The sequence below is a fragment of the Oryctolagus cuniculus genome, chromosome 4, assembly GCF_051225735.1.
Source record: "Oryctolagus cuniculus isolate XC-2025 breed Fujian yellow rabbit chromosome 4, ASM5122573v1, whole genome shotgun sequence".
NCBI lineage: Eukaryota > Metazoa > Chordata > Mammalia > Lagomorpha > Leporidae > Oryctolagus > Oryctolagus cuniculus.
The window spans coordinates 132,265,153-132,289,554 of record NC_142870.1 but is presented as its reverse complement, the minus strand read 5'-3'; the positions used below and the strand labels follow the sequence as shown (position 1 = coordinate 132,289,554).

Genomic DNA, 24,402 nt, shown 5'->3' with positions numbered 1-24,402 from the left:
TAGCTGTTTAAAAAAAATTGGTTAAGCCACTGTTTGGGATGACCACATCCCATTTTGCATGCCTGGGAGAGAGTCCTGACTCTGCTTCTGATCCAGCTTCCTGCTAATGCTCCTAGAAGGCATCAGATGATGGCTCAAGCACTTGCATTTCTGCCACCCATGTGGGAAACCAGGTGAAGTTCCTGGCTCCTGCTTTTCGTTTGGCTGTTAAAGGCATTTGGGAGTGAACCAGTGGATGGAAAAATCTTTCTTGCTCTCTCTCTTCCCTCTCTTTTCTCTCTCTCCTCTCCTCTCTATCATTCTGCCTTTCAAATAAATAAATAACAAAAATTTAGAGTTCTACTCAACAAACGCAACTAGTTACAAGTACCACTTTTAGGGAATTAAAATATAACTTAATATTTATAGACTTATAGAATGGGAAATAACTTTCTAAGCATGATACAAAAGGCAAAAATTCATCAAGAAAGGTATTGGTAATTTGGCTGTGTAAAGTTGAAAACAGCTACATCATCACAGACCAACAAACAAAATAAAAAATACAAAACACCAATCCTAACCAATTATGAAAAAATTAGAAAGCACAAAACATGAACAGAAAAAGAAAATCTGCATTGTACATGAAAAAGATAATATGTACATATACACATATATACACATTATATGGCTTAATTACAAGTATTGTATGAAGACATAAACAACTAAAAATAGAAGACTGCCATCAGGAAATTGACAAAAGAAGTACAAATGTCAATAAACCTAATACAGTAATCAAATTACAAATTTAAATGAGAATGAAGTACTGAATTTCACCTGTGAAGTTTGTAATAATTAAAAGTATACTCAGTCTTGGTAAGAGAGTGGCGAACAGCCACTCTCATGGACTTTAGGAGAGTGACTTCAAAGTTTTCAATTACAGCCACCTAAGATACATTTCACATTGTGAGCCTAAACACAAACACACACTCACTAATCAAATAAGAAATTTCATTAAACTCTTAACTATGCTTGTCTTTATTACTTGTGGTATACTCTGATATTTTAAAGGTGGATACTATTAAAAATTCTAGTCACTAGTGGTAACCCACTAAATGACTTATGATCTGCGGTTTGAAAAATGCTACTTTATGGAAAGCAGTTAACATTTAAAGTTGTGTCTCATCTGTGACCTAGAAAGTCAACTTCCAGGATTTGTTCCAATGAAAAAAACATAGACATGTTCTAAGGTTTAGCTAAAACAAAAAACAACATGTTGGCCGGTGCCGCGGCTCACTAGGCTAATCCTCCGCCTTGCGGCGCCGGCACACTGGGTTCTAGTCCCAGTCGGGGTGCCGGATTCTGTCCCGGCTGCCCCTCTTCCAGGCCAGCTCTCTGCTGTGGCCAGGGAGTGCAGTGGAGGATGGCCCAAGTGCTTGGGCCCTGTACCCCATGGGAGACCAGGAGAAGCACCTGGCTCCTGCCTTGGCCATTGAGGGTGAACCAACAGCAAAGGAAGACCTTTCTCTCTGTCTCTCTCTCACTGTCCACTCTGCCTGTCAAAAATGAAAAAATAAAAGAAAAAACATGTTAAATACAGCAGTGTTCATAGTAGGAGACATTGGGGTGCAAGGGTCTGGCCTAATGGTTAAGATGCCTGCATGCAGTATCAGTGCCTGAGTTCATACCCAGCTCTGCTCCTGATTCCAGCTTCCTGTTCATGCAGACACTAGGAGGCAGCAAGGAACTGCTGAAGTAGTTGGTTACCTGCCATGCATGTGGGAGATCTGGAATGAGTTTCTGGCTTCTGGGCTTATAGGGAGTAGACCAGTAGATGGGAGCTCTGTCTATCTCTGAGTCTCAATGTGTGTGTGTGTGTGTGTGTGTGTGTGTGTGAGAGAGAGAGAGAGAGAGAGAGAGAGAAATGTTCAAGATGAGCTTGAAATACCTTATGTTAGAAAGCAAAGAAGGTCACATAAAAATGAAGGCAATAAGCCCCCCAGTGTCAAAGCATTCTTTGACCATCAAGGATGGTGGTACTGAATTGAAACACACCAAGTAATACCTAAATCCATGAATTCACAATGCTGCTTCAAATGATCAGAAACTATTCAGAAGTTTTGAAGTATACTGGAAAAGCACTACTAACCTGAAGACTTGTAAGCACAGGAAACAGGATCAAGTATCTGTCATTGCCTTTCTATATAATAAGTACCTCGGAGTAGCCAAATGACCCATTAAGTGAAGCTTCTGCTTCAGCCAATTAAGAAAGAATGATTGGGTTAGAACACTAGCATCCGGTCACCTCTGATTAGTGCAAAGGTGTAGGCAGTGGTCATCAGCAGCTGATAAGATCCCTAGTGGTGAGACAATCATACATTATGTATTCCCTGATAGAAGAACCCCAGGATCACATTGAAGTAATCTTGCAAGAAAAAAAAATACCTAATGAGTCATATTAAACCTTTAGACCTAGCCATTGCTTTATGAGGAATGGAAGGGGAGAGAAAGAAATATGTTAAATGATAGCGCAGGATCATTATCAATAAGGAGATCCAGACATGGGAAATTGCCACAGGATTGATGACACTTACAATAGAAACAGTGCAAGAAAATAATCTCAAGAAACATCAGTGGATTGTAATGTGTGCAATTATTTGAATATCGATTGAAACAAAAATGTAAAACAATTATAATACAATTGGGGAAATGTAAGCATTAAATATTTGATGATATTAAGGAGTTGTTATGATATGTAATTATTCTTGGATATAATAATTACATTTTGGACATTTTAAAGGAATCCATATTTGAAGGTATATACTAAGGTATTTATTTTAGAACTAAAAACAATGATTGGGAGAGGTGTTCCCGTTTATATAGTAAAAGAGTTATTTTCCTCATTTCTAAAAGATATTTTAGGCAATATTTCCCTCAGTGTTAATTGAATCAATATCATTAATGAGTGGTTTTTAAAATGTGTGTGTTAGGGCCTGGCGCCGTGGCACACTAGGTTAATCCTCCACCTGTGGTGCCGGCATTTCATATGGGCGCCAGGTTCTAGTCCCTGTTGCTCTTCTTCCAGTCCAGCTCTCTGCTGTGGCCTGGGAAGGCAGTGGAGGATGACTCAAGTGCTTGGGCCCTGCACCCGCATGGGAGACCAGGAGGAGGCACCTGGCTCTTGGCTTCGGATTGGCATAGCTCCGGCCATTGTGGCCATTTGGGGAGTGAACCAACAGAAGGAAGACCTTTCTCTCTCTCTCTCTCCCTCTCTCTCTCTCTCTCTCTCTCTCTCTCTCTTTCACTGTCTGTAACTCTGTCAAATAAAAAATAAAAATCTTTTTTTTTTTTTTTTGACAGGCAGAGTTAGACAGTGAGAGAGAGAGAGAGAGAAAGGTCTTCCTTTTTCCACTGGTTCACCCCCCAAGTGACCGCTACGGCCAGTGCACTGCGGCTAGCACGCTGCGCAAATCCAAAGCCAGGAGCCAGATGCCTCCTCCTGGTCTCCCATGGGGTGCAGGGCCCAAGCACTTGGGCCATCCTCCACTGCACTCCCGGGCCACAGCAGAGGGCTAGACTGGAAGAGGAGCAAACGGGACAGAACCGGCGCCCCAACCGGGACTAGAACCCAGAGTGCCGGTGCCGCAGGCAGAGGATTAGCCAAGTGAGCCGCGGTGCTGGCCTATAAATAAAAATCTTTTAAAAATAAATAAATAAATAAATAAATAAATAAATAAATAAATAAAATGTGTGTGTTAGAGTTTAATTTTATTATAAAAGATCTTGAATCTCATGGAAAAATTTTGTTTCCAGCTCGTCTTGGAACAATTATGTTAGCCAGAAGATCTTGACACAGTACAGATTTTATAAACCTGAAAAATTTATAAAAAGTATTATGCATAGAATCTTCACTGCCTCAAAACTCAGAAACTTCCTATGACAATTATAATTCAAAGACACAGGCAATTCACTTTCATTTTCCATGATTAGTCTCACCTGTTTTCCATTTGCATGTAAACTTCCTTTCTTGCATATTTTCATTGGCCCAATAAGCCCAGTGAATATATCCTTGGTGGGGTCCACAGCAGAATAATACATCTTAGACAGACACACTGGGTCGGCATAAGTAGGTCCCACTTCCTTGGGAACAGTCCATTCATAGGTGAAGGTTTCTTTGGGAGCCACATGGGAGGCTGAAGGACGAGGCCCACCTGTGAGAAGGTCGCACTGCTTAAGGTTAAGTGTGCTTTCTAACGTGGCCATTCTAACCACAACGTCGATAGGGTTGAATGTAGGCTGAAAACCCACCTCTGCATGAGTTAGAATGGAATCCATGGGTGCTCCTGTGTCAGGTAACAAGGGTGATAGCCCCAGGTGCCCCTCTTTGTACCCAAACACCCCTAAAACATCCCTAGAACTTTTCATCTTTATTGTGTGTGTTTCTCTCCCAAACAGAATTTTGCTTTGCTTTTCTCTCTCTGCATCACCTGCAGCAGTGCCTGGCAAGGGAGTAGGCCACGCAGGTTGTGCTGAACAAAACTGAACTTGACAATAACCATAGAACTGACAGGAACTTTGCAAATGATCCTGCTCATATAGCTCAGATTTACACTTGAGGACACTGAGGCCAGAAGGACTGAATTACCTCCCATAGTCAGACTGGATGTGGTAACACAGAGGCTTCACTGGTCAGCCTTCATATATAAATATACTCAAACCCCTTCACATAATAGAATGTTTTGTTACATTAAAGTTATATTTGTAAATGCCTACAGTGCTAACTAGGAGAACAAACTCTGTGTATACAAGTATAAATATACAAAGGTATTTCAAAAAGTTCTTGGAAAATGGAATTAAATGGTGATGTGAAGGCCACTTGTATATTTAATTCATGATCTGTACCATATTTAAAATATATATTTATGTGCACAAATGAAAGTTGAAGAATTACATCAAAATATAATAGTGGTCATGGTTGTTCATAGAACTATTGGTAATTGATGTTTTTGGCTGTAACTTTTTATGTTTTTCAAATATTCTTAAGCCTCTAACCTCTACAATCACATTTTTAAAATTGAAAATCACCCAAATAGTCTTTCAGAAATTCCGACTTGTTATAACCCAACTAAATTACTATCAGCATTATCAATACTCATCAAATTAGGGCAGGACAAAATCCCACAAACCAATTGAAAATGGTAGGAGCAAAGGTCTGTTTGCTTTTTGGCATGAAGACAATACGTGAGCAGTTGCTCCCTTCAGCTTTTGCAGGACACTAACAGTGGGTTAGTCAACACTATGGCCGGCTACAGAGGGCTGTACTCACCCCCACTCGAGCTGGAATGTGAGGCATAGAATGTGCCCTCATTGTCCTTACTGAACCTCACCCCAGTTGGCTCAATACTGAGGGGAAACGGTCCTTTGTTTTTGAAGGTGACCTTGATGGTGTCTCCCACCTCTGCCCAAATGACAGGACCTAGGGACAAAGAGAAATATTATCCTTCCTTGCTGTATAACACACGGAGTATACAAAACAGTTATTTTCTCTGTTTGTGCCCTCTGGCAAGCACCACTGGGAGAAACATGCTTATTTGTGGCAGGTGGAAAGTCTGATTTTTACTAAGTCTGTTATTGAGGCTGGCATTGTGACATGATGGCTAAAGCTGTTGTCTGTGGCACTGGCATTCCATATGGGCATAACTTCCAATCCAGCTCCGTGCTAATGCACCTGAGAAAGCAGCAGAAGACGGCTCAAGTGCCTGGGCCCTGCACCCATGTGGGAGACCTGAAAGAAACTCCTGGCTCCTGGCTTCAGCCTGGCCTAGCCCCAGCCATTGCGGCCATTTGGGGAGTGAGCTAGCAAATGGAAGACCTCTCTCTGCATGTAACTCTGACCTCCAAATAAATAAAATAAATCTTCAAAAAATAATAAATCCATATTTAATCTGACGTGGTAAGGTTGGAAAGAAGTAAGAACTTTTTGACCCAACTTCAAATTAATGAAGTTGGTTGTCATTTTTGTCTAAGACAGTTAATAAACTATAGACAGCTACAAAAAGCTTTTCAGCAAGTCTACACTCTCCTCACCCTAGTCTTCTAGATGTGTGCCTTTATCCTCAGGTCAGAGGGTGCTACAAAGTTGTACCACCTAAAGCAGGCAAGTTCAATTGTCTTGGAAGTGAAGGGTAACACTTTCAGATTTCCCACCACACAATCAATGTTATTACCAATTATTGAATAAAAACATAAATATGCAGTACTTACATAGTTCACTTACTGAGAGCTTCCTATCTGTTCTGAGTGTTCATGTGTATTAACAAATCTAATCCTTGTCTAGTTTGATGAGACAAAAACCATTATTCTTCCCATTGTACAGAAGGGGAACAGCCACAGGCAGTTGAGTGTCAGCTGTCACACAGATGGTAGGTGAGCAGTAAGGACCGTCTGGATCCAGACCTCTGCTGAATCCAGACGGGGCTCCCCAGCTCTGCTGTTCAGCCTGAGCATTGGGGGAGAGCCTGCCTCTGGGCTGTGCCCCAGGCCCGCCCTCACAGGGCCCTGGGACAGATCCAGCCTTCCTCATCTGTAGCCTGCCTTTTCTTTCTGAGGCAATGTACTTTCAGCTGGGAGCAGAAGTTAACGGCCTGGTTACATATTTAAACCAAGTCACATAGCACACAAGTTCCTTTTATCTCTTTGAACAGCAACAACAAAAATAATCATTTGAAGTCAGCATGGCTTTTAATGATTAAGATTCAGCATTGGGAATCTACATCTGGGAAAGTCATTTGCAGCGTTTGATTGATGTTCCCTGCTCCCTGCGTCTAGCTTGCGTGTAGAAATCACGCTGCAGGGCCTGGCTTTTCTGTTCTTTCTGAGGTTGGTGGCTCCTGGGGGAGAGTGTAACGACGACGCGCTCCTGTGTCCTGCTCAGACTCACCCAGCAGGCCAAGGTGTTCCTCTTCAGGGCCTCGCTCCTTTCGGTCAGTGAAGGAGGCATCTGTGTACTCGCGATAAACTAGCTTTTTATAAGAGCCTCCAATTCTTGTAGGTCCTTGTTCGAAAAACACCTCTGAGGCACTGCCAAAAGACAACGGATGGGTTTGATGCAGACACAAAGCAGGTGTTCACATGGAGCACTAATGAAGGCAGAAAATGCTGGCCGGTGCTTAGGAGTGAATCTTTTCCTTGGTTAATGGCAATCCATACTTTTAGGTAGGAAGTCAGAAATTGAGCCTATGAGTGTGTGAGACAGGCCTGAAGACCAGCACCTACTGGGGAAGCTCCAGAAGCCCAGCATTTTGCACTTCGAAGTCCTGCCCAGATCCTGGTACCTTCCAGCTGGTACCAGCCCTTCCCCCAAAGAAAGCTCCCAGGAGAATTCTTTCCTCAGAACCAGATGGGCTACCTGACCTGATAACATGGGGCAATAAAACCTTCACAGACGCCCTAAGAGTGCCAGCAAATCTGGGGAGGAATTTGCTAATTTTCACTCAACAAACCCTTCTGCTAGGACTCCCCATCCTTTGTCCTGGAGGAAAAGGGGAGGTGGGTAAACAGACTCCCCTACAAACCTAGGGAGTGCAAACAGACTGTGTGCTCAGCCCTCTGCCTCTCTGCTGAGCCTGCCCAGGTGTATTCTCTCCATTCAACCTCGCTCTCGCCCCAGTCTGAGCGACTGGGCACTCTCTCTCTCTGTGCCTTCCTTCTGACAGATGCCCTGTCCCCAGTAAAGCCTTATCACTTTACTCTCTGTCTCATGCCTGCATTCTTTTCTTGCTTCCATGGTCTTTTCTCCGGTGACAATGCCAGTTTCTCACACAGAAGCAGACAATTCTAGGCCACTCAGACTTGTAGAGGGTTAAAGAGTACAGGACCATAGAAGAGGTTCCACGACCCCCAAAGTTTAAGAAAGTGTTCTGTAATAGGGTGTTTAATAGTAGCTACTGTTTATTATGTTTTAGCACCAGCCAGGTGCTCAGGGACTTTCCTTTGTAAGTTGAAACTCCCAGGATGAGGCAATAAAGTTGGTATTATTCTCCCCATTTTATAAATAAAGAAGTTAAATTTCAGAAAAGTATTTGATTTGTACAAAGCCATCACATTCATGTCTGATTTCACTTGACAAATGTGTGGAACCCCTGTCGTGGCCAGGAGCCCTGCTCTGTGTTGATGACACAATCATAAGCCAGCTCTCATCCCTGTCCACGTGGGCTTCACTTCTATCAGAGAAGACAGACTGATCCCAGCCGTGGTCTAAAATGAAAGAAGCACAGGCTGTTGGGAGTATTTTCCTGGGGGTGGTGGGAAGTGGCCAAGAGGAAGTGATCTTGAATCCTATCTAGAGGAGAAGAGTTAGTGACATCAGGTGAGGGTGATAGGAGAATGGGCCAGGGGGTTACAGGAGAAAGATTCCAGAGGAGTGAGCATGGCAGGGAGGCACAGCGGAGGCTTAGCATGTTGGGTAGGACAGAGGAGAGAGGAATGGGGGAAGGAGAGGGAAGAGAGATGGGGGAAGTGGAGGGAGGCCTTGTTCAGGCTTCAGCGCTCCATTTTAGGGTAGTACTGAAAGATGTAAGCCTTTGAAAGATGGGAGTATTTAAGATTAGTGTTTTAGGAGAATCTCTCCAGTGGCTGCTTGGACAACATGCTGAGAAAGGCAAAACTGCAGGAGGAAGATCAGTCAAGGGCTTGTTTTTATAATCCCAGTGAAAGACCATGATGGCTCCAGAGGTAGCGCCAGGAGAATGCAGAGGGCGAGGCAGTGTGCAGGGATGTTTAGGATGTCAGGAGTCAGGACTTGATGAGGACAGGAGGAGGAGGAGGAGTATCCATAATGAACACATCTTCCTTCCCTTTTCCATGTTCTGATTAACCAAAGCTAACTGCTGATCTTGTGACTGGAGAGTCTGTTCCATTTGACAGATAAATAGTGCTTGCTTGACGTTTAAAAATTAACAGAAAATTGATCTCTGTGAAACATAGGAGTGGGAATAAGAGAGGGAGGAGATATATAGGACGGCACATACTCACTCAGACCTACCTCCAATGGTGGAACTAGAAATGTGCCAGGGGATTTCAACTCAACCTTACCAAGGAGGCAGGTACCAATGCCAGCACACTTGGTGAAGTGATAAGTATAAATACACAACCGATCCAAAAGATAGGGTAAGTGTCGAAGAGATTACACAAATAAGACCAGTGTAAGCAAATAATGAAGGATAGAATCAAAAGGGAGAGAATGATCCTGCGGGGGAAGCAGGACACACAGCAGACTCATAGAATGGCAAATGCCCAAAACAGCACTCCTGCCTCAGAATCAACCCTTGGGACATTCGGATCCGACTAAAAGGTCCATGAGAGTCTCACAGGCATGGAAAGCCATGACACAGTGGCAAAAAACAATCTAAATGAAAGATCCTGGTGAACAAGACCCCAGCAGAAGGATCAGGCCATCAAGGAGAGAGGCACCTTTCTCTGAAGGGAGGAAGGAGCCTCCACTGTGATACGGCCTTGACTAAACAAATTCAGAGTTGGTGAACTCAAGGGGCTTCCATAGCCTAGACAGCTCATAGCAAGAGTCTCGGGTGATTGCTGACATCATAAATAAGAGTGCCAATTGTTAAATCAACAACGGGAATCACTGGGTTCATGCTGCCCACGTAGGATCTCTGTCCTTAAAGTGTTTAACTATGAAACTCAAAAACAACACTACTAGTCGAACAATACCCTATACCTTGTGTGGTTGTGTGAGTGCAGCCTGTTGAAATCCCTTCTCAGTATATACTAAGTTGATCTTCAGTATATGAAGGTAATTGAAAATGAAACGTGATGAAGGGCGGGATGGGAGAGGGAGTGGGAGAGGGGAGGGCCACGGAAAGGAGGGAAGTTCGGGAGGGGGGGAAGCCACAACAATACAAAAGTTGCATTTTATATTCTACTTAAAACTATTGGATGAACTCTGTAATTAATACACAATTACTCTTAGGTGTTTAATTAATGCTATAACTAGTACTCAAATAGTATTTTATACTTTGTGTTTCTGTGTGGGAGCAAAATGTGGAAATCTTTACTTAATATACGCTAAATTGATCTTCTGTATATAAAGATAATTGAAAATTAATCTTGATGTGAAGGGAAGGGGAGAGGGAGTGGGAGAGGGGAGCGTTGTGGGTGGCAGGGAAGTTACAGGGGGGAGGAAGCTATTGTAATCCATAAGCTGTACTTTGGAAATTTATGCTCATTAAATAAAAAAAAAAATAATGCTTGCTTGCGCATTCCAGAAATTGGCCTTGAGAAGGCTGGATGAACCCACAGAGGAATCTGGCCTACCCCAGTCAGTACAACAAGAGATTTATGTAAGCATGGGATGAGAGTAACCACTGTGACTCCAACAAGCCTCTTAAGGCTTGGCTAGGGGCCAGTGTGCAGCTGGCACTACTCTCTGTTCCCTTTGCTCTTGATTCTTCCTCTACCTCCCCTTTCCCCCTTTTAAACGTTCTTGTGATAACTTGCAAATTGGGAGACAGCACTTTTGGAATGAAAGGATCTGCTCTTATGCCAAGAATGCTAGCTTCTTGAATAGGCATGTTTCCTCGAATTAACTCTTCCCTGGTGAGCTGACTATGCAGCAGCAGGCAGCCTGGGCCTAATCATGACTGGTATCAAGAGGCTGAGTCAAGAATGGTGATTGGGCTTTGCACTTGGGTACTTGGATGGGTGAATGGCCAAATAGTGTTTTGAGCAAGAGAACTCAGATTTGCAGAGGAGATAGTGCGTTCAAGTTTAGACATAAGGAGTTGAAGGAGTCCCATCCCAGTGGGACTGTCATTAAGAAGTTCAAAAGTGCAAATCTGAACTTTACTAGGGCTTTCTGGGTTGGAGATGTAGTTCTATGAGTCATCACATTTGGCTGTCTGTGTAGTCTGGGACTTAAACATTTGTTTCAGGACTTTAAAAAGATTTATTTTTATCTTCTTGAAAGGTAGAGCCACAGAGAGAAAGAGAGGGAAAAACATAGAGAGAAGTCTTCCATCTGCTGGTTCACTCTCAAATAGCCACAACAACCAGGGCTGGGCCAGGTCAAAGCCTGGAACCATGAGCCTCTCCCAGGTCTCCCTCAACAGTGCAGGGACCCAAGCACCTGGGCATCTTCCACTGACCTCCCAGGCTCATCAGCAGGGAGCTGGATTGGAAGCAGAGCAGCCAGAACTTGAACCAGTGCCCATATGGGATGCTGGTGCTGCAGGCAGTGGCCCAACCCACCACACCACATGCCAGCCACGTTGGTAAATACTTAAATTTTCCAAGTAGGGATTTTTAAGATGAGTGGAAAACAGGGTTTCTCTGAGATAGTGATGGATGAGCAGAGAATTGGGGCAGAGAAGTGGCCTAATCTCACTGATGTTTCTGAAAGGTCACCATGGGTGCTTTGTGGGAAATGGACAGAAATAAAGGAAGACAGGCCGGCGCCCCGGCTCAATAGGCTAATCCTCTGCCTTGTGGTGCTGGCACACTGGGTTCTAGTCCCGGTCGGGGCACGGGATTCTGTCCTGGTTGCCCCTCCTCCAGTCCAGCTCTCTGCTGTGACCTGGGAAGGCAGTGGAGGATGGCCCAAGTGCTTGGGCCCTGCACCCCATGGGAGACCAGGAGAAGCACCTGGTTCCTGGCTTCGGATCAGCGCGGTGCGCCTGCCACAAAGGCCATTGGGGGGGTGAACCAATGGAAAAAGGAAGACCTTTCTCTCTCTGTCTCTCTCTCTCACTGTCCACTCTGCCTGTCACAAAAAAAAAAAAAAAAAAAAAAAAGAAAAAGATGCTGTTTTCACTACACTCTCAAATCTGTATGTATGAATTTATATACCTTATATAAAAATTAAAAAAGATATTATTAAAAAAAGAAATAAAGGAAGACTGAGCAGGAAGAACGGCAGGGAGGCCATGGAAATCATGCAGACCTGTGCCAAGAGTAGCTTATGTGCATCAAGGGACATTTTCAAGAGGGTGAAAGACAACCTGCAGAATGGGAGAAAATATTTGCAAAGATTTGATTAGGGATTAAAATCCAGAACATACAAAGAACTCCTACAACTCAACAATAACAACACAAAACCAAACCCCTTTCAAAAGAGGGCAAGGGACATGAATACATGATAAATGACTAATAAGCATATGAAAAGATGCTCAACATCATTAATCATTAAGGCAATGCAAATCAAAACTACTACAAAATATCACCTCACACCCACTAAGATGGCTAATTTATATATTAAAAAAACATTCAGTTCCAGGGAGGATGTGGAGAAATTGGAACTCTGTGCATGGCTGGTGGGTGTGTAAACATGGTGCAGCCACTACGGGAAATTTAGAAGTTCCTTGAAGAGCTAAAAATAGAATTTTCATACCATGCAACACAGCAATTCCACTGCTTGATGGAAACCCAAAAGAATTGAAAGAAAGGACTTGATCAGATATTTTTACACCAATATCCATGGCAGCATTATTTGCATTAGCCAAAAGGTGAAGCAGTCCAAATGTTCATCAACAAGTGAGTAAACAAAATGTGGCTTATACAGTTAATAGAGAATTATTCTACTTTAAAGAGGAATTAAAAATTCTGAGACACACTACAACACTGACAAACCTTGAAGGCATGTTAAGTGAAATAATTACACATAAAAGGACAAATATTCCACTTGGATGAATTGCTGAAAATCTGCAAACTCATAAAGATAGAAAGTAGCATTGATGGGGCCGGCACTGTGGCATAGCAGGTAAAGCCACTGCCTGCAATGCCAGCATACCATCTGGACACCTGTTCGAGTCCCAGCAACTCCACTTCTGATCCAGCTCTCTGCTATGGCCTGGGAAAGCAGTAGAAGATAGCCCAAGTCCTTGGGCCCCTGCACTCCCATGGGAGACCCAGAGAAGGCTCTGGGCTCCTGGCTTTGGACTGGCCCAACTCCGGCCATTGCAGCCATTTGGGGAGTGGACCTGCGGATGGAAGACTTCTCTCTCTCTCTCTCTCTCTCTCTCTCTCACTCTCTCTCTCTCTCTCCCTGCCTCTGCCTGTCTGTAACTCTGCCTTTCTAATAAATAAATCTTAAAAAAAAAAAAAAGAGAAAGTAGCATTGAGGCTCTCAGGGTATGAGAGAATAGAATTGAAGGTTATTGTTTAAGGGTACAGAGTTTCTACTGGGGATGATGCCAAGGTTCTGGAAACGGATAGTGGTGATGGTTGTATAACTTGTGCATGTCCTTGATGCTGTTGTTTGCTATATTTGCAGAAATGGAAAATAAATAACTGATCCCTCTAGTTGTATTCAGTATTTTCTTATGACTGAGTTGGACATTTGATAACATTTGAACTCACCTTTTCTCACAGATTCAGTCATTGTTCTCAAAGTCAGACTTGTACCAAACACCTCAATAAATATTTAACGTATATTTACCCAGTTTCAGATACCAGTGAGAAGCTGAACTGCTGAAGCAGCATTTTGGGTGGCGAGGGGAGAGTATTTTTGAAACAGCAGCATTTCTGTGAAGTACCTTCCAGGTGCTGTTAGATTTTCGTGGGTGAACGTGTCTACACCAGAGGGAGCGTAGTCCCAGATGGTTTCCTCAGCAGCTATGTAGTAGTGCCTGATTTGCTTCCCGTGGATGCCATCCTCTGCCGGAGACTTGTGGCAGTCCTGCACCTGGAAGAAGGCCTGCAGCCCGGCTGAAAGAACACGGGAGGGGGGACTGGTTAATGCAGCGGTGTTCATCGCTTGTTTTCATCATGGAAACTGAAGAAACAAGCAGACAGAAGCACCATTATCAACTAAGGTAAATGCCTATCGATGAATTACTAAAGGAAAAATTCAAGTTTTAAAAAAGATATACCTTTTTATGTGCATACAACATAGCAAAAAGATGTTAAAGCTATGTTTTAAAATGTGCCAATTTCTGGCTGGCGCCACGGCTCAATAGGCTAATCCTCCACCTGCAGCGCTGGTACACCGGGTTCTAGTCCCGGTCGGGGCACCGGATTCTGTCCCGGTTGCCCCTCTTCCAGGCCAGCTCTCTGCTGTGGCCCGGGAAGGCAGTGGAGGATGGCCCAGGTGCTTGGGCCCTGCACCCCATGGGAGACCAGGAGAAGCACCTGGCTCCTGCCTTCGGATCAGCACGGTGCGCTGACCGCAGCAGCCATTGGAGGGTGAACCAACGGCAAAGGAAGACCTTTCTCTCTGTCTCTCTCTCACTGTTCACTCTGCCTGTCAAAAAAATAAAAATAAAATTAAAATAAAAAAATGTGCCAATTTCTGTGGTGTGTCACTTGGTAGTACTTTTGATGAGAAGAAAAGGACAGATTTCTAGATAAGCAGAAAGGGGCAGTTTTTTTTTTTTTTTTTTTTTGACAGGCAGCGTGGACAGGGAGAGAGACAGAGAGAAAGGTCTTCCTTTGCCGTTGGTTCACCCTCCAATGGCCGACGTGGCCGGTGCGCTGCGGCCGGCGCATCGCGCTGATCCAATGGCAGGAGCCAGGTGCTTCTCCTGGTCTCCCCATGGGTGCAGGGCCCAAGCACTTGGGCCATCCTCCACTGTACTCCCTGGCCACAGCAGAGAGCTGGCCTGGAAGAGGGGCAACCAGGACAGAATCCGGCGCCCCGACCGGGACTAGAACCCGGTGTGCCGGCGCCGCAAGGTGGAGGATTAGCCTAGTGAGCCGCGGCGCCGGCCTGGAGCAGTGCTATTTTAAGGGGTAGATAGGGTGGGTGAGGAGGAATACAATGAGCATGTATTATGTTCTTACACACAAAATGACTGGCACCTGCTGTGAGGGGGCCGCCTGTGGTCCAGGTCATTCAAGGGTCATTCAAAAAGTTCATGAAGGGGAGGGCCTTTGGCTTAGAAGTTAAGATGGCAACTGGCTCATCTTCATTCCATATCAAGTGGCTGGAGTCGGGTCCTGGCTCCTCCCCTCCCAGCTTTCTGCTAATGTGCATCTTGGAAAACAGTGGATGATGGCACAAGTACTTGGGTGTCTGCTACATAAGTGGCTCCAAGCTCCTGGACCAAGCTCCAAGCCCGTCCCAGCACCAACCCTTGTGGACTTTTGAGGAGCGACACAGTGGATGGGAATTCTATCTCTTTGTTTTTCTCTTTGTGTCTCTTAAATAAATAAATTGTAAAAGTCTCTTTGATGGACTACAAACACATGAAAAAAAATTGTTCAGGGTCACTAGCCATCAGGTAAATGCAAAAAAAACCACAGTGAGGTTTCACCTCACCCCAGTTAGAATGGCTGTCATATAGAAATAAAAAATTTACAAATAAAAAAATTTACTAATGCTGCAAGCATGTGGGGAAAAAGATGCCCTAATCCATTGTTGGTGAGAATGTAAACTGGGCGGCCATTGTGGAGGATAGGCCTTGAGAATGATGGACGCTGGCTGGGGCCATACCCCAGGGCTTCCAGAAGGTCTCTTGACCGGACACCAGACCTCAACAACCCAAATGGTGTTGGGCCAGGAAACGCACTTTTCAGCAGGGAGTGAGTCCCCTGCTCTTTGGAGTCCTCACGAGCTGTAAAGCCAGAGGCTCCACTCTTCATACGTCTCATCTCAGCTCTAGAATGTTGGTCTGGTCTGACTCGGCCTCCTTTTACAGGAATAGGCCCATCGCGTGGGACTGAGAGAAGGGCTTGGAATAACTTTGAAATTCAGGCAAGGGCCACTCTCTAGTGTTTTTTTAGGGCTCCCTGACGGGACACCAGACCCTGATAGCCTGTTAGGATGTCGTCTGAAAACTCCACCCTATTCTTCCTTCCTCGGAGGTTAGTTTGTTGGTGAGACTAGGTGCAGTTTGGAGCAAGGCCATGGGCTCTGGGCTCCATGCCTGAACGAATTTTTCATTTACCCCAGATCCCAAGAAGATCTCTATCTCTCTCTCTCCTCCTCTTCCTCCTCTTCCTCTTCCTCCTCCTCCTCCTCCTCCAAATGCTTTCCATATCTCACCAGGTCTTCTCAATTCCTACAAACTTGAATTCCTGGTCTCATTTGTGGGTATTTCCTAGCTATCTCGTTTGTTAGCTCTGGGTTAAAGTTTAATTATCCCTTTTGCAGACAGGCAGTTTTTTGATCTAGACTCCTATTAAGTCCCCACATGACTCAAACTTGTTTAGACGTCTCAGTATATCTCTGCTATCCCCAACTTCCTTCTCAAGCCCCCTCTATTGGGCCCCTCTGTCAGGTCTTTCCTACTCTGTGTTTTCTAGCCAGCTCTAGTAAGTTATTTTCTTATCTCTGGTTCTGACTATGTTGAAATTGTTCCAAATTATGGGATAATTCCATGTGCTGCTTCTTATATTTAAGGTTTTATTTCTGATTCTTGGGATGACAAAGAGACAGAACTTTTGTGTTCTGTCGAAGTAACTTATTGTGTTTTCTTAATGTCTCTGTTAAGTTCTGATTGTTTAAAAACAATTATTTTTTTATTAATAGTTATTCATTCTAAAGCATTTGAGTAATCATTTTGTAACAATGATCAAATCTGGTCTACATTATATCATGATGTTAAGAGATCCTATTTTAACCAGATATTTTAAGCCTTCTTGGTATCTTTGACAGGCATTCAAAAAAATCACAGTTCCACATTCTTTGGACTTTGATATTTCCAGCTGGGCTCCTGGAAATTTCAAAGGATATATGTGTCATCCTGCAGAGACACCAACTAATAAGGCTATTTGGATTATATTAAAGGTACTGTCAAGATGTGAAGTGGTGCTAAATTTTAAGCTATGATGATGTAAAATGCTACTGATACAAATGTCCAAAAGTTACAAAAGTCTAATGATCTTGTTGTGTTATCAGACATGATGGTTATCTTAATGAGAAAGGCCCAGAGACATGAAAGGGATGTTTTATAAAATCCTACAGGTGCTTTCAGAAATACTTTGTGGAAAAAGCAAGTGCCTCTTGTTGGTTAATGAGTTTATAATTTTAAACAAGGCTATTTGAAGTCTTTTGTCATCCATAGTTTTGAATTCTCCAAACACTAAAAATCAGATTTACTGCTCATCAAGTTAAAACATTGTTGGCTCTATGTTTAAAGCGTATCCTCTTTTAGATTCCAAAGGACTTCTTTTTCACTGACCTCTATTTTATTTAGTACTTCAAGGACAGTTCTATAAGCACATAAAGTCAGTAATGGACTACAAGTTCCATCTGAGAAAAAGTATGGTTAATTCAGATTACTAAGAGCAGGAAGTAATTCTAATCAATTGATGATAATTAAAAAAAAGCTAAGGATTTTAAGAAGCTATTATTGAAACTGCTTTATTGTTCTATATTGTATGTATACATGTGTAGATTTTCTATATCTACAAGGGAAAATTTACTTATTAACAGTTCTGTTTTAATTGGCTCATAGATAAAAATATTGCTCATAAATTTAAACCGCTAAATTAATTGATGATATCCTTTTTGGTTCACGTAACCTAAAATAAATCCCTGTACCAGATGTTTTATATTTGTTAGTAGGAAGAAACTAAAAATGTTTAAGTCATTGACATGTTTGTACTTGGGTTTGCTGGTCAAACAAGTTACATTTGTGTTAGATATATAAACTATGTTTCCAAAGACATGTACTCTTGTCTGAAATTTATAGAAGGTATTGCACCGTTTGATAAATGTTTTTGTAAGTTATCATTTAACAATTAAAATTGTCTGCTAAGTTTTGCTATTAAGTTACTAAGAGTAAGCAATCTGGGAAGCCTGACTTGTTTCCTCATTTCTCTAATCTCTTCAAGATAAGAAACTGATTCTATTCTGACGGCCTCTCCACTGTGATGTACAGTTTGATCTTTAGACTTTATAAAAGGGATGGATAACATTTTTCTGTAATAATAGCCTGGCCACATAGAAGACTAAATAACATAGGCAAAATGAGAGCTTAAATTATGATTTCACAGCTAGATTCACTTTGCCATGGGCACAGTAAACATGCAAAACCTCCCTTTTCAAACCAAAGGAAGGGAGAGAAAGTTTTACTAATGACTTCAAATTTTATAGATAAGGTGGTCATCATGCCTGATGTTAAAGCGAGGACATAGCTTTCCTCATGGGCATTGTCTACCTCACAGAAAGACCACTGTCAAAACATGTGACTATAGAGTTCTAGCTTTGGCCACCAGAGATTAGGAATGGGACTGAGCACCCCCTTGACTTGCATCTCTTAAAGATTTCCTCTGGTCTACTTTACCAGAAACCTGGAGGAAGAGGAAGCTAGGCAGCAGAAGCAATGTAAAGACAGGTGGCAGGTCAATTAATGGCTGCTTTACACAGTGATCTGCCACCAAGGAGACCCAACAGGCCAGTCCACTGGCATTGGTTTTTGATCTGGAAAGCCAGGGTCTTGGATGGACACAAAAGTCAGCTTTTGAAGAGCCCTGGCAGCTCTGCCAGCCAAGAGCTGGGTCACTGGAAACAGAACTTCCTAGGGGTTGAAGGACTCCTGGGTCAGAGCCACAGACCCTGTTGGCCTTAAGCTGAAAAAAGCCCTTCACTTGGCTCAGCTTCCAAAGTAACCACCACTGTTGAGGGAACAGCCAATTAGGGACAGCGACACTGCAGGCAGAACTGTAAACCTCCTTCCAGAGATGCCACCTGTCTTCTATTCAGGCCAGCTCTCCCTCAGGGCAGCAAGGCAATGGAAGTCCACAGGACACCTTCCCCAAGGAAACTTCCAATTTTACCATAAGAATAGCAAGGGAGTGGGGATTCCATCCCTCTGAGCTCACCAAAACAAGTTACCTATCCCACCCCTTGGTAAATAAGATTATGGATCAGGTCTTTTGATGGGTTTTGTCCTTTTCTTGTAACTTAATGTCAAGTTGATAAGTTTTTTTCTTCCCCAAAATTGTGCTTGAAAACCCCACTACCACCAACCCCTTCAGATTTTGCCTCTCTTGGAGCCCCCTCCATGCCACTCTGGCTGGAGGTCTCTGACTTAAATAAATCTTGCTTTTAAGTCTTAAAAAAATACCATACATTTTCCCCGATCTGTTGTAACTAATAGAGTACAAAATATATTATATATAAGCAAAGTTGACATTTTGAGATTCGATGATTGTTTATAGCCCTTGTCTCTACTGTTGAAGAATATTGTTTTTTTCTTCTTACTATTTGTTGAATTCTTTTTTTTTACTTGAAAGGCAGAATTATGGGGTGCCGGATGGGGGAGGAGAGAGAGAGGTGTTTCATCTGCTGATTCACTCCCCAAATGGCAGCAATGGCTGGAGCTGGGCCAGACCAAAGCCAGAAGCCAGGAGTTTCTTCCATGTCTCCCACTTAGGTTGAGGGGCCCAGGTCAGGGGGCCAGGTCATCTTCCACTGCTTTATCGGATGCATTAGCAGGGAACTGGATCAGAAAGGGAGCAACTTGGACTTGAGCTGATCCCATATGGGATGGCAATGCTGCAGGCAGCAGCTTTACCCACTACACCACAGCAGCAGCCCTGACTATTTGTTGAATTCTTTACTTAGTGTAGGGTTAATCTGATGAGTATAAAATAAACTGAAAATAGATCATTGTACAAATTAAAAGAAAGAATAAGAAAGGAAGGAGAGTGAGAGCGTGGGGAGGAGGGAAGGTAGGGTGGGAAGTATCACTATGCTCCTAAATCTGTATATATGAAATTTGTTTACCTTAAAAAAACTTTTTAAAAATCATTTTTAAGAATTTCATGGATTAACAGTGACTTGATCAGCCCTTGTCCTGACTGTTGATGTACAATTTAATAGTTTATCCCTTTTAGTATTTTTCTTTTGTTCTAATTAATACTATTGGTTGAACTCTGTAATTAACACACATTTATTCTTAGGTGTTGAAATTTAACTGAAAAGTGATCTCTGTTAAATATAAGCGTGGGAATAAGAGAGGGAAGAGATGTACAATTTGGGACATGCTCAAGCTGACTTTCCCCAAATGGTTAGTTAGAAATGTGCCAGGGGATTCCAATTCAATCCCATCAAGGTGGCATGTACCAATGCCATCTCACTAGTCCAAGTGATCAGTTTCAGTTCACAATTGATCACACTGATAGGTCTAAGAGTCAAAGGGATCACACAAACAAGGCTAGTGTCTGCTAATACTAACTGATAGAATAAAAAAGGGAGAGAATGATCCAACATGGGAAGTGGGATACACAGCAGACTCATAGAATGGCAGATGTCCTAAACAGCACTCTGGCCTCAGAATCAGCCCTCGGATCTGGCTGAAGCGCCCATGAGAGTATTTTAGGCATGGAAAGCCAAGACACTCTGGCAAAACAAAACAAAACAAAACAAACCCAGAAACCTAAATGAAAGATCTCTGCACGTGAGATCCCAGTAGAAAGAACGGGCCATCAAAGAAGGAGGTACCTTTCTCTTAAGGGAGGAGAGAACTTCCACTTTGACTATGACCTTGTCTAAATAAGATCAAAGTCAGCGAACTCAAGAGGCTTCCATAGCCTTGGCAACTCATGACTAGAGCCTAGGGAGATTACTGATGCCATAAACAAGAGTGTCAAATTGTTAAGCCAACAACAGGAGTCACTGTGTACTTACTTCTCATGTGGGATCTCTGTCCTTAATGTGTTGTCCAATGTGAAGTAATGCTATAACTAGTACTCAAACACTATTTTACACTTTATGTTCTGTGTGAGTGCAAACTGATGAAATCTTTACTTAATATATACTGAATCGATCTTCTGCATATAAAGATAATTGAAAATGAATCTTGATGTGAATAGAATGGGAGAGGGAGCGGGAGATGGGAGGAGTGCAGGTGGGAGGGAAGTTATGGGTGGGGAAAAGCCATTGTAATCCATAAACTGTACTTTGGAAAATTATATTTACTAAATCAAAGTTAAAAAAAAAAGAATTTCATGGGGGCCGGTGGTGTGGCACAGTGGGTTAACACCCTGGCCTGAAGCGCCGGCATCCCATATGGTCTCCAGTTTGCATTGTGGCTGCTCCACTTCCAATCCAGCTTTCTGCTGTGGCCTGAGAAAGCAGAAGATGGCCCAAGTGCTTGGGCCCCTGCACCCGCATGGGAGACCCAGAAGAAGCTCCTGGCTCCTGGCTTCGGATCGGCACAGCTCCAGCCATTGCGGCCAATTGGGGAGTGAGCCAGTGTTTGGAAGACCACCCACCCTGCCTCTCCTCTCTCTGTGTAACTCTTTAAAATAAATAAATAAATAAGAATCTTAAAAAAAAGAATTTCATGGAAAATATATATTATGAAAAAGCTATGCATGGATTCCAAGTTTTTTGTACTAATATAAGCTTACCTTTTAGTTCCATTTTTCATGAACTTTTTGAATTACCCTTGTATGTAATCAATGCAGTAGTGTCTGCAGGTCAAATTAGCATACCCAAAGACCTAGATTAAACCTAATTTCTTTAAGAGACAAACATGACAAACTAATAATTTTTCAATAATATTAAATATTTTCATCACATTGCATTAAAGAGACAGAGGAGAGATTTATCAAATTAAACTGAGGAATAGCCAGACTCAATGAACATATGTGGCTACACTTGAAAGAAACACATGAAAAAAAAAAACCAGGCCACTCTTTTTAGTGTAATATTCAAGTCTGGTTTTATAATATTGGATATCTTACAAGATTGAGAAACTATTTATAGTACTATCAAGGAGGAATTGTACTCTCTAAGCCAATTCTTTTCTACAAATGTATGTATTTTCAGATTTCAATACTTTATATTCTAGTATTTAAGGCCTTTTTATTACTTTATGATACGTGCCAGTATAGAATAAAACTAAGACACCAATCCAATGTCACATCATTACAAAGGCAATTCAGCTTTCGACTGTCATTCTCAGTCATCTCCCCATTAGCAGTATAACTGAAACCTGCCTCTTTTTTCTAGCTGATAGCTGACGTCAGGTAAAGATGCCCTACCTTTCAGATGGTTCAGATTCTGACAGCTAAGCATCCATTCTCCAGGGTTCTGGGCCACCATGAAAGCATCAAAAAGAGTAGCAGGAAAGAGGTTGATCGTATCGATGCGGTAGTTCTTGTTCGTTAACGCTTGCCCATGAAAGAAAGCTGCGTGCACATCAACTTCATTACCCATACCAAAAAGATACCACTTCACTCTGTCTTCTGCACACATGGAGAGTCCTGGGAGACTTCCAAACGTGTATCCATTCACAGCTGTAAGTCAAGTGCAGAGTTTGTGAATAGTAGACATTGGTGCCTGATAGTGGTAGTTACTGCTACAGAAACACTATCAATCTGGGATGGAAAATGCCTGGCACACACCCTAATGTTCTGTCCTCCTGTACCATGTCAGACATTGCTAATCGAGCACAGCACTCTTTCATTTTGGACCTGAATTCAGCCTGAGGGTTCTTTTCAACACCACAGTAGCAGATGAACACAATACTAGAGATGAAACTATTTGCTTTGTTATAAATTGTAATGTTGGTTGTATATGTGTTTGCAAGTACAGATGTGTGCATATATATATACATTTACACAAAACAAACACAAAGTAATTTTAAAAAGATTAAAGGTTATTTAGTAATCAATGGGTTACTAATCATGTCGGCAGTAGTAGTATGGGTGTTTTAATTTTTCTTATTGTATATCAAAACTTCCAATTTTATAGTGAAGATTTCTCTTATAGTAAGAAGATAGGGCAAGTTTTGTTTCCTCTTTTTAAAAGATTTATTTATTTATCTGAAAGTTTGAAAAGCAGAGTTACAGAGAGAGAAAGAGAGACAGAGAGAGAATCTTCCATTCGCTGGTTCACTCCCAAAATGGCTGAAACAACTGGAGCTGGGCCAGGTGGAAGCTAGGAGCCAGGAGCTTCCTCTGGGTCTCCCACATGGGTGCAGGAGCCCAAGGACTTGGGCCATCTTCAGCTGCTTTCCCAGGCCATAGCCGGAGCTGGATCAGAAGTGGAGCGGCTGGGATTTAAATCAGTACCCTTATGGGATGCTGGCCCCTGCACCACAGTGCTGACCCTATTCTTGTTTTTTTCAGATTGGAAGACAAAATTGAAAAAAAAAAATTAAGGAAGAAAAAAAGAAATTCAGAGGAAGGACAGCAGGAGCCAGGGAAGAGAGTCTCAAGATCCAAAAATCCAAAAACTGGGGGCCGGCGCTGTGGCGCATCAGGTTAAAGCTCCAGCCTGAAGCACCAGCATCCCACGCGGGTTCTAGTTCAAGTCCCAGCTGCTCTTCTTCCGATCCAGCTCTCTACTATGGCCTAGGAAAGCAGTAGAAGATGGCCCAAGTGCTTGGGCCCCTGTACCCGTGTGGGAGACCTGGCTTTGGATTGGCCCAGTTACCGCTGTGGTGGCCATTTGGGGAATGAGCCAGTGGATGGAAGACATGGAAGACCTCTCTCTATATATATCTATCTACCTCTTCTTTTTTTTTTTTTTTTTTTTTTTTTTACAGGCAGAGTGGACAGTGAGAGAGAGAGACAGAGAAAAAGGTCTTCCTTTGCCGTTGGTTCACCCTCCAATGGCCGCCGCGGCCGGCGTGCTGCGGCCCGGCGCATTGCGCTGATCCGAAGGCAGGAGCCAGGTGCTTCTCCTGGTCTTCCATGGGGTGCAGGGCCCAAGCACCTGGGCCATCCTCCACTGCACTCCCTGTTCACAGCAGAGAGCTGGCCTAGAAGAGGGGCAACCGGGACAGAATCCGGCGCCCTGACCGGGACTAGAACCCAGTGTGCTGGCGCCGCAAGGCGGAGGATTAGCCTGTTGAGCCACAGCGCCGGCCTATCTACCTCTTCTGTAACTCTGTATTTCAAATACATAAAAATAAATATTTTAAAAAATTCAAAAACTGGATGGTCCCAGAATTTCCTGGGTAGAAACTAGTTCTAGCAAAGACATTGATTTGCTAGCAGTACCAAACCAAACCTTTCCAAATAGAAATATCTTTTCCTAAATGGATTTTGTTGTTGTTGTTGTTGCTGTTGTTAATATATAGCAGAGGCAGGATTAAAGTATGGAAAGGGGACCTGACAGGCAGATAAAAATAGGAGTTGCTAACAGAAATAAAATAATTACTTTATTGAGTAGTTTATTTTTCTGTGTTGGCAGTGCGGTTATCTTTGGGGTCTCAGTTTCTGAGTTCAGGTTATCTAGCACAAGATGAACATAAACATCTACATGTGCTGGTGTGGTTGGTGTAAAGGTACTGGATTTCTCATACAAATTCTGAGGGCTCAGTAGTCTTACTAAGTCTAGCATTTGTGTCTGAGAATTAAGAAAAAGATTAGGGCCGGCGCTGCGGCTCAATAGGCTAATCCTCCGCCTTGTGGTGCCGGCACACTGGGTTCTAGTCCCGGTCGGGGCACGGGATTCTGTCCTGGTTGCCCCTCTTCCAGGCCAGCTTTCTGCTGTGGCCAGGGAGTGCA

The 24,402-nt window shown here is 43.0% G+C and overlaps 1 protein-coding gene across 8 annotated transcripts in view; it reads right to left on the bottom strand.

The window, feature by feature from the left end:
• CP (ceruloplasmin) overlaps window positions 1-24,402 on the bottom strand; it is a 74,350-nt gene that overhangs the window by 34,624 nt on the left and 15,324 nt on the right. For all 8 annotated transcript variants that reach the window (XM_089332184.1, XM_017346829.4, XM_070072678.2 and 5 more), the window contains exons 5-9: window positions 21,928-22,182; window positions 13,524-13,695; window positions 6,917-7,056; window positions 5,303-5,452; window positions 3,973-4,187 (exon numbers count right to left, since the gene is read on the bottom strand). In XM_089332184.1, coding sequence (XP_089188310.1) covers window positions 3,973-4,187; window positions 5,303-5,452; window positions 6,917-7,056; window positions 13,524-13,695; window positions 21,928-22,182 — 932 coding nt within the window. The remainder of the gene's footprint in view (window positions 1-3,972; window positions 4,188-5,302; window positions 5,453-6,916; window positions 7,057-13,523; window positions 13,696-21,927; window positions 22,183-24,402) is intronic.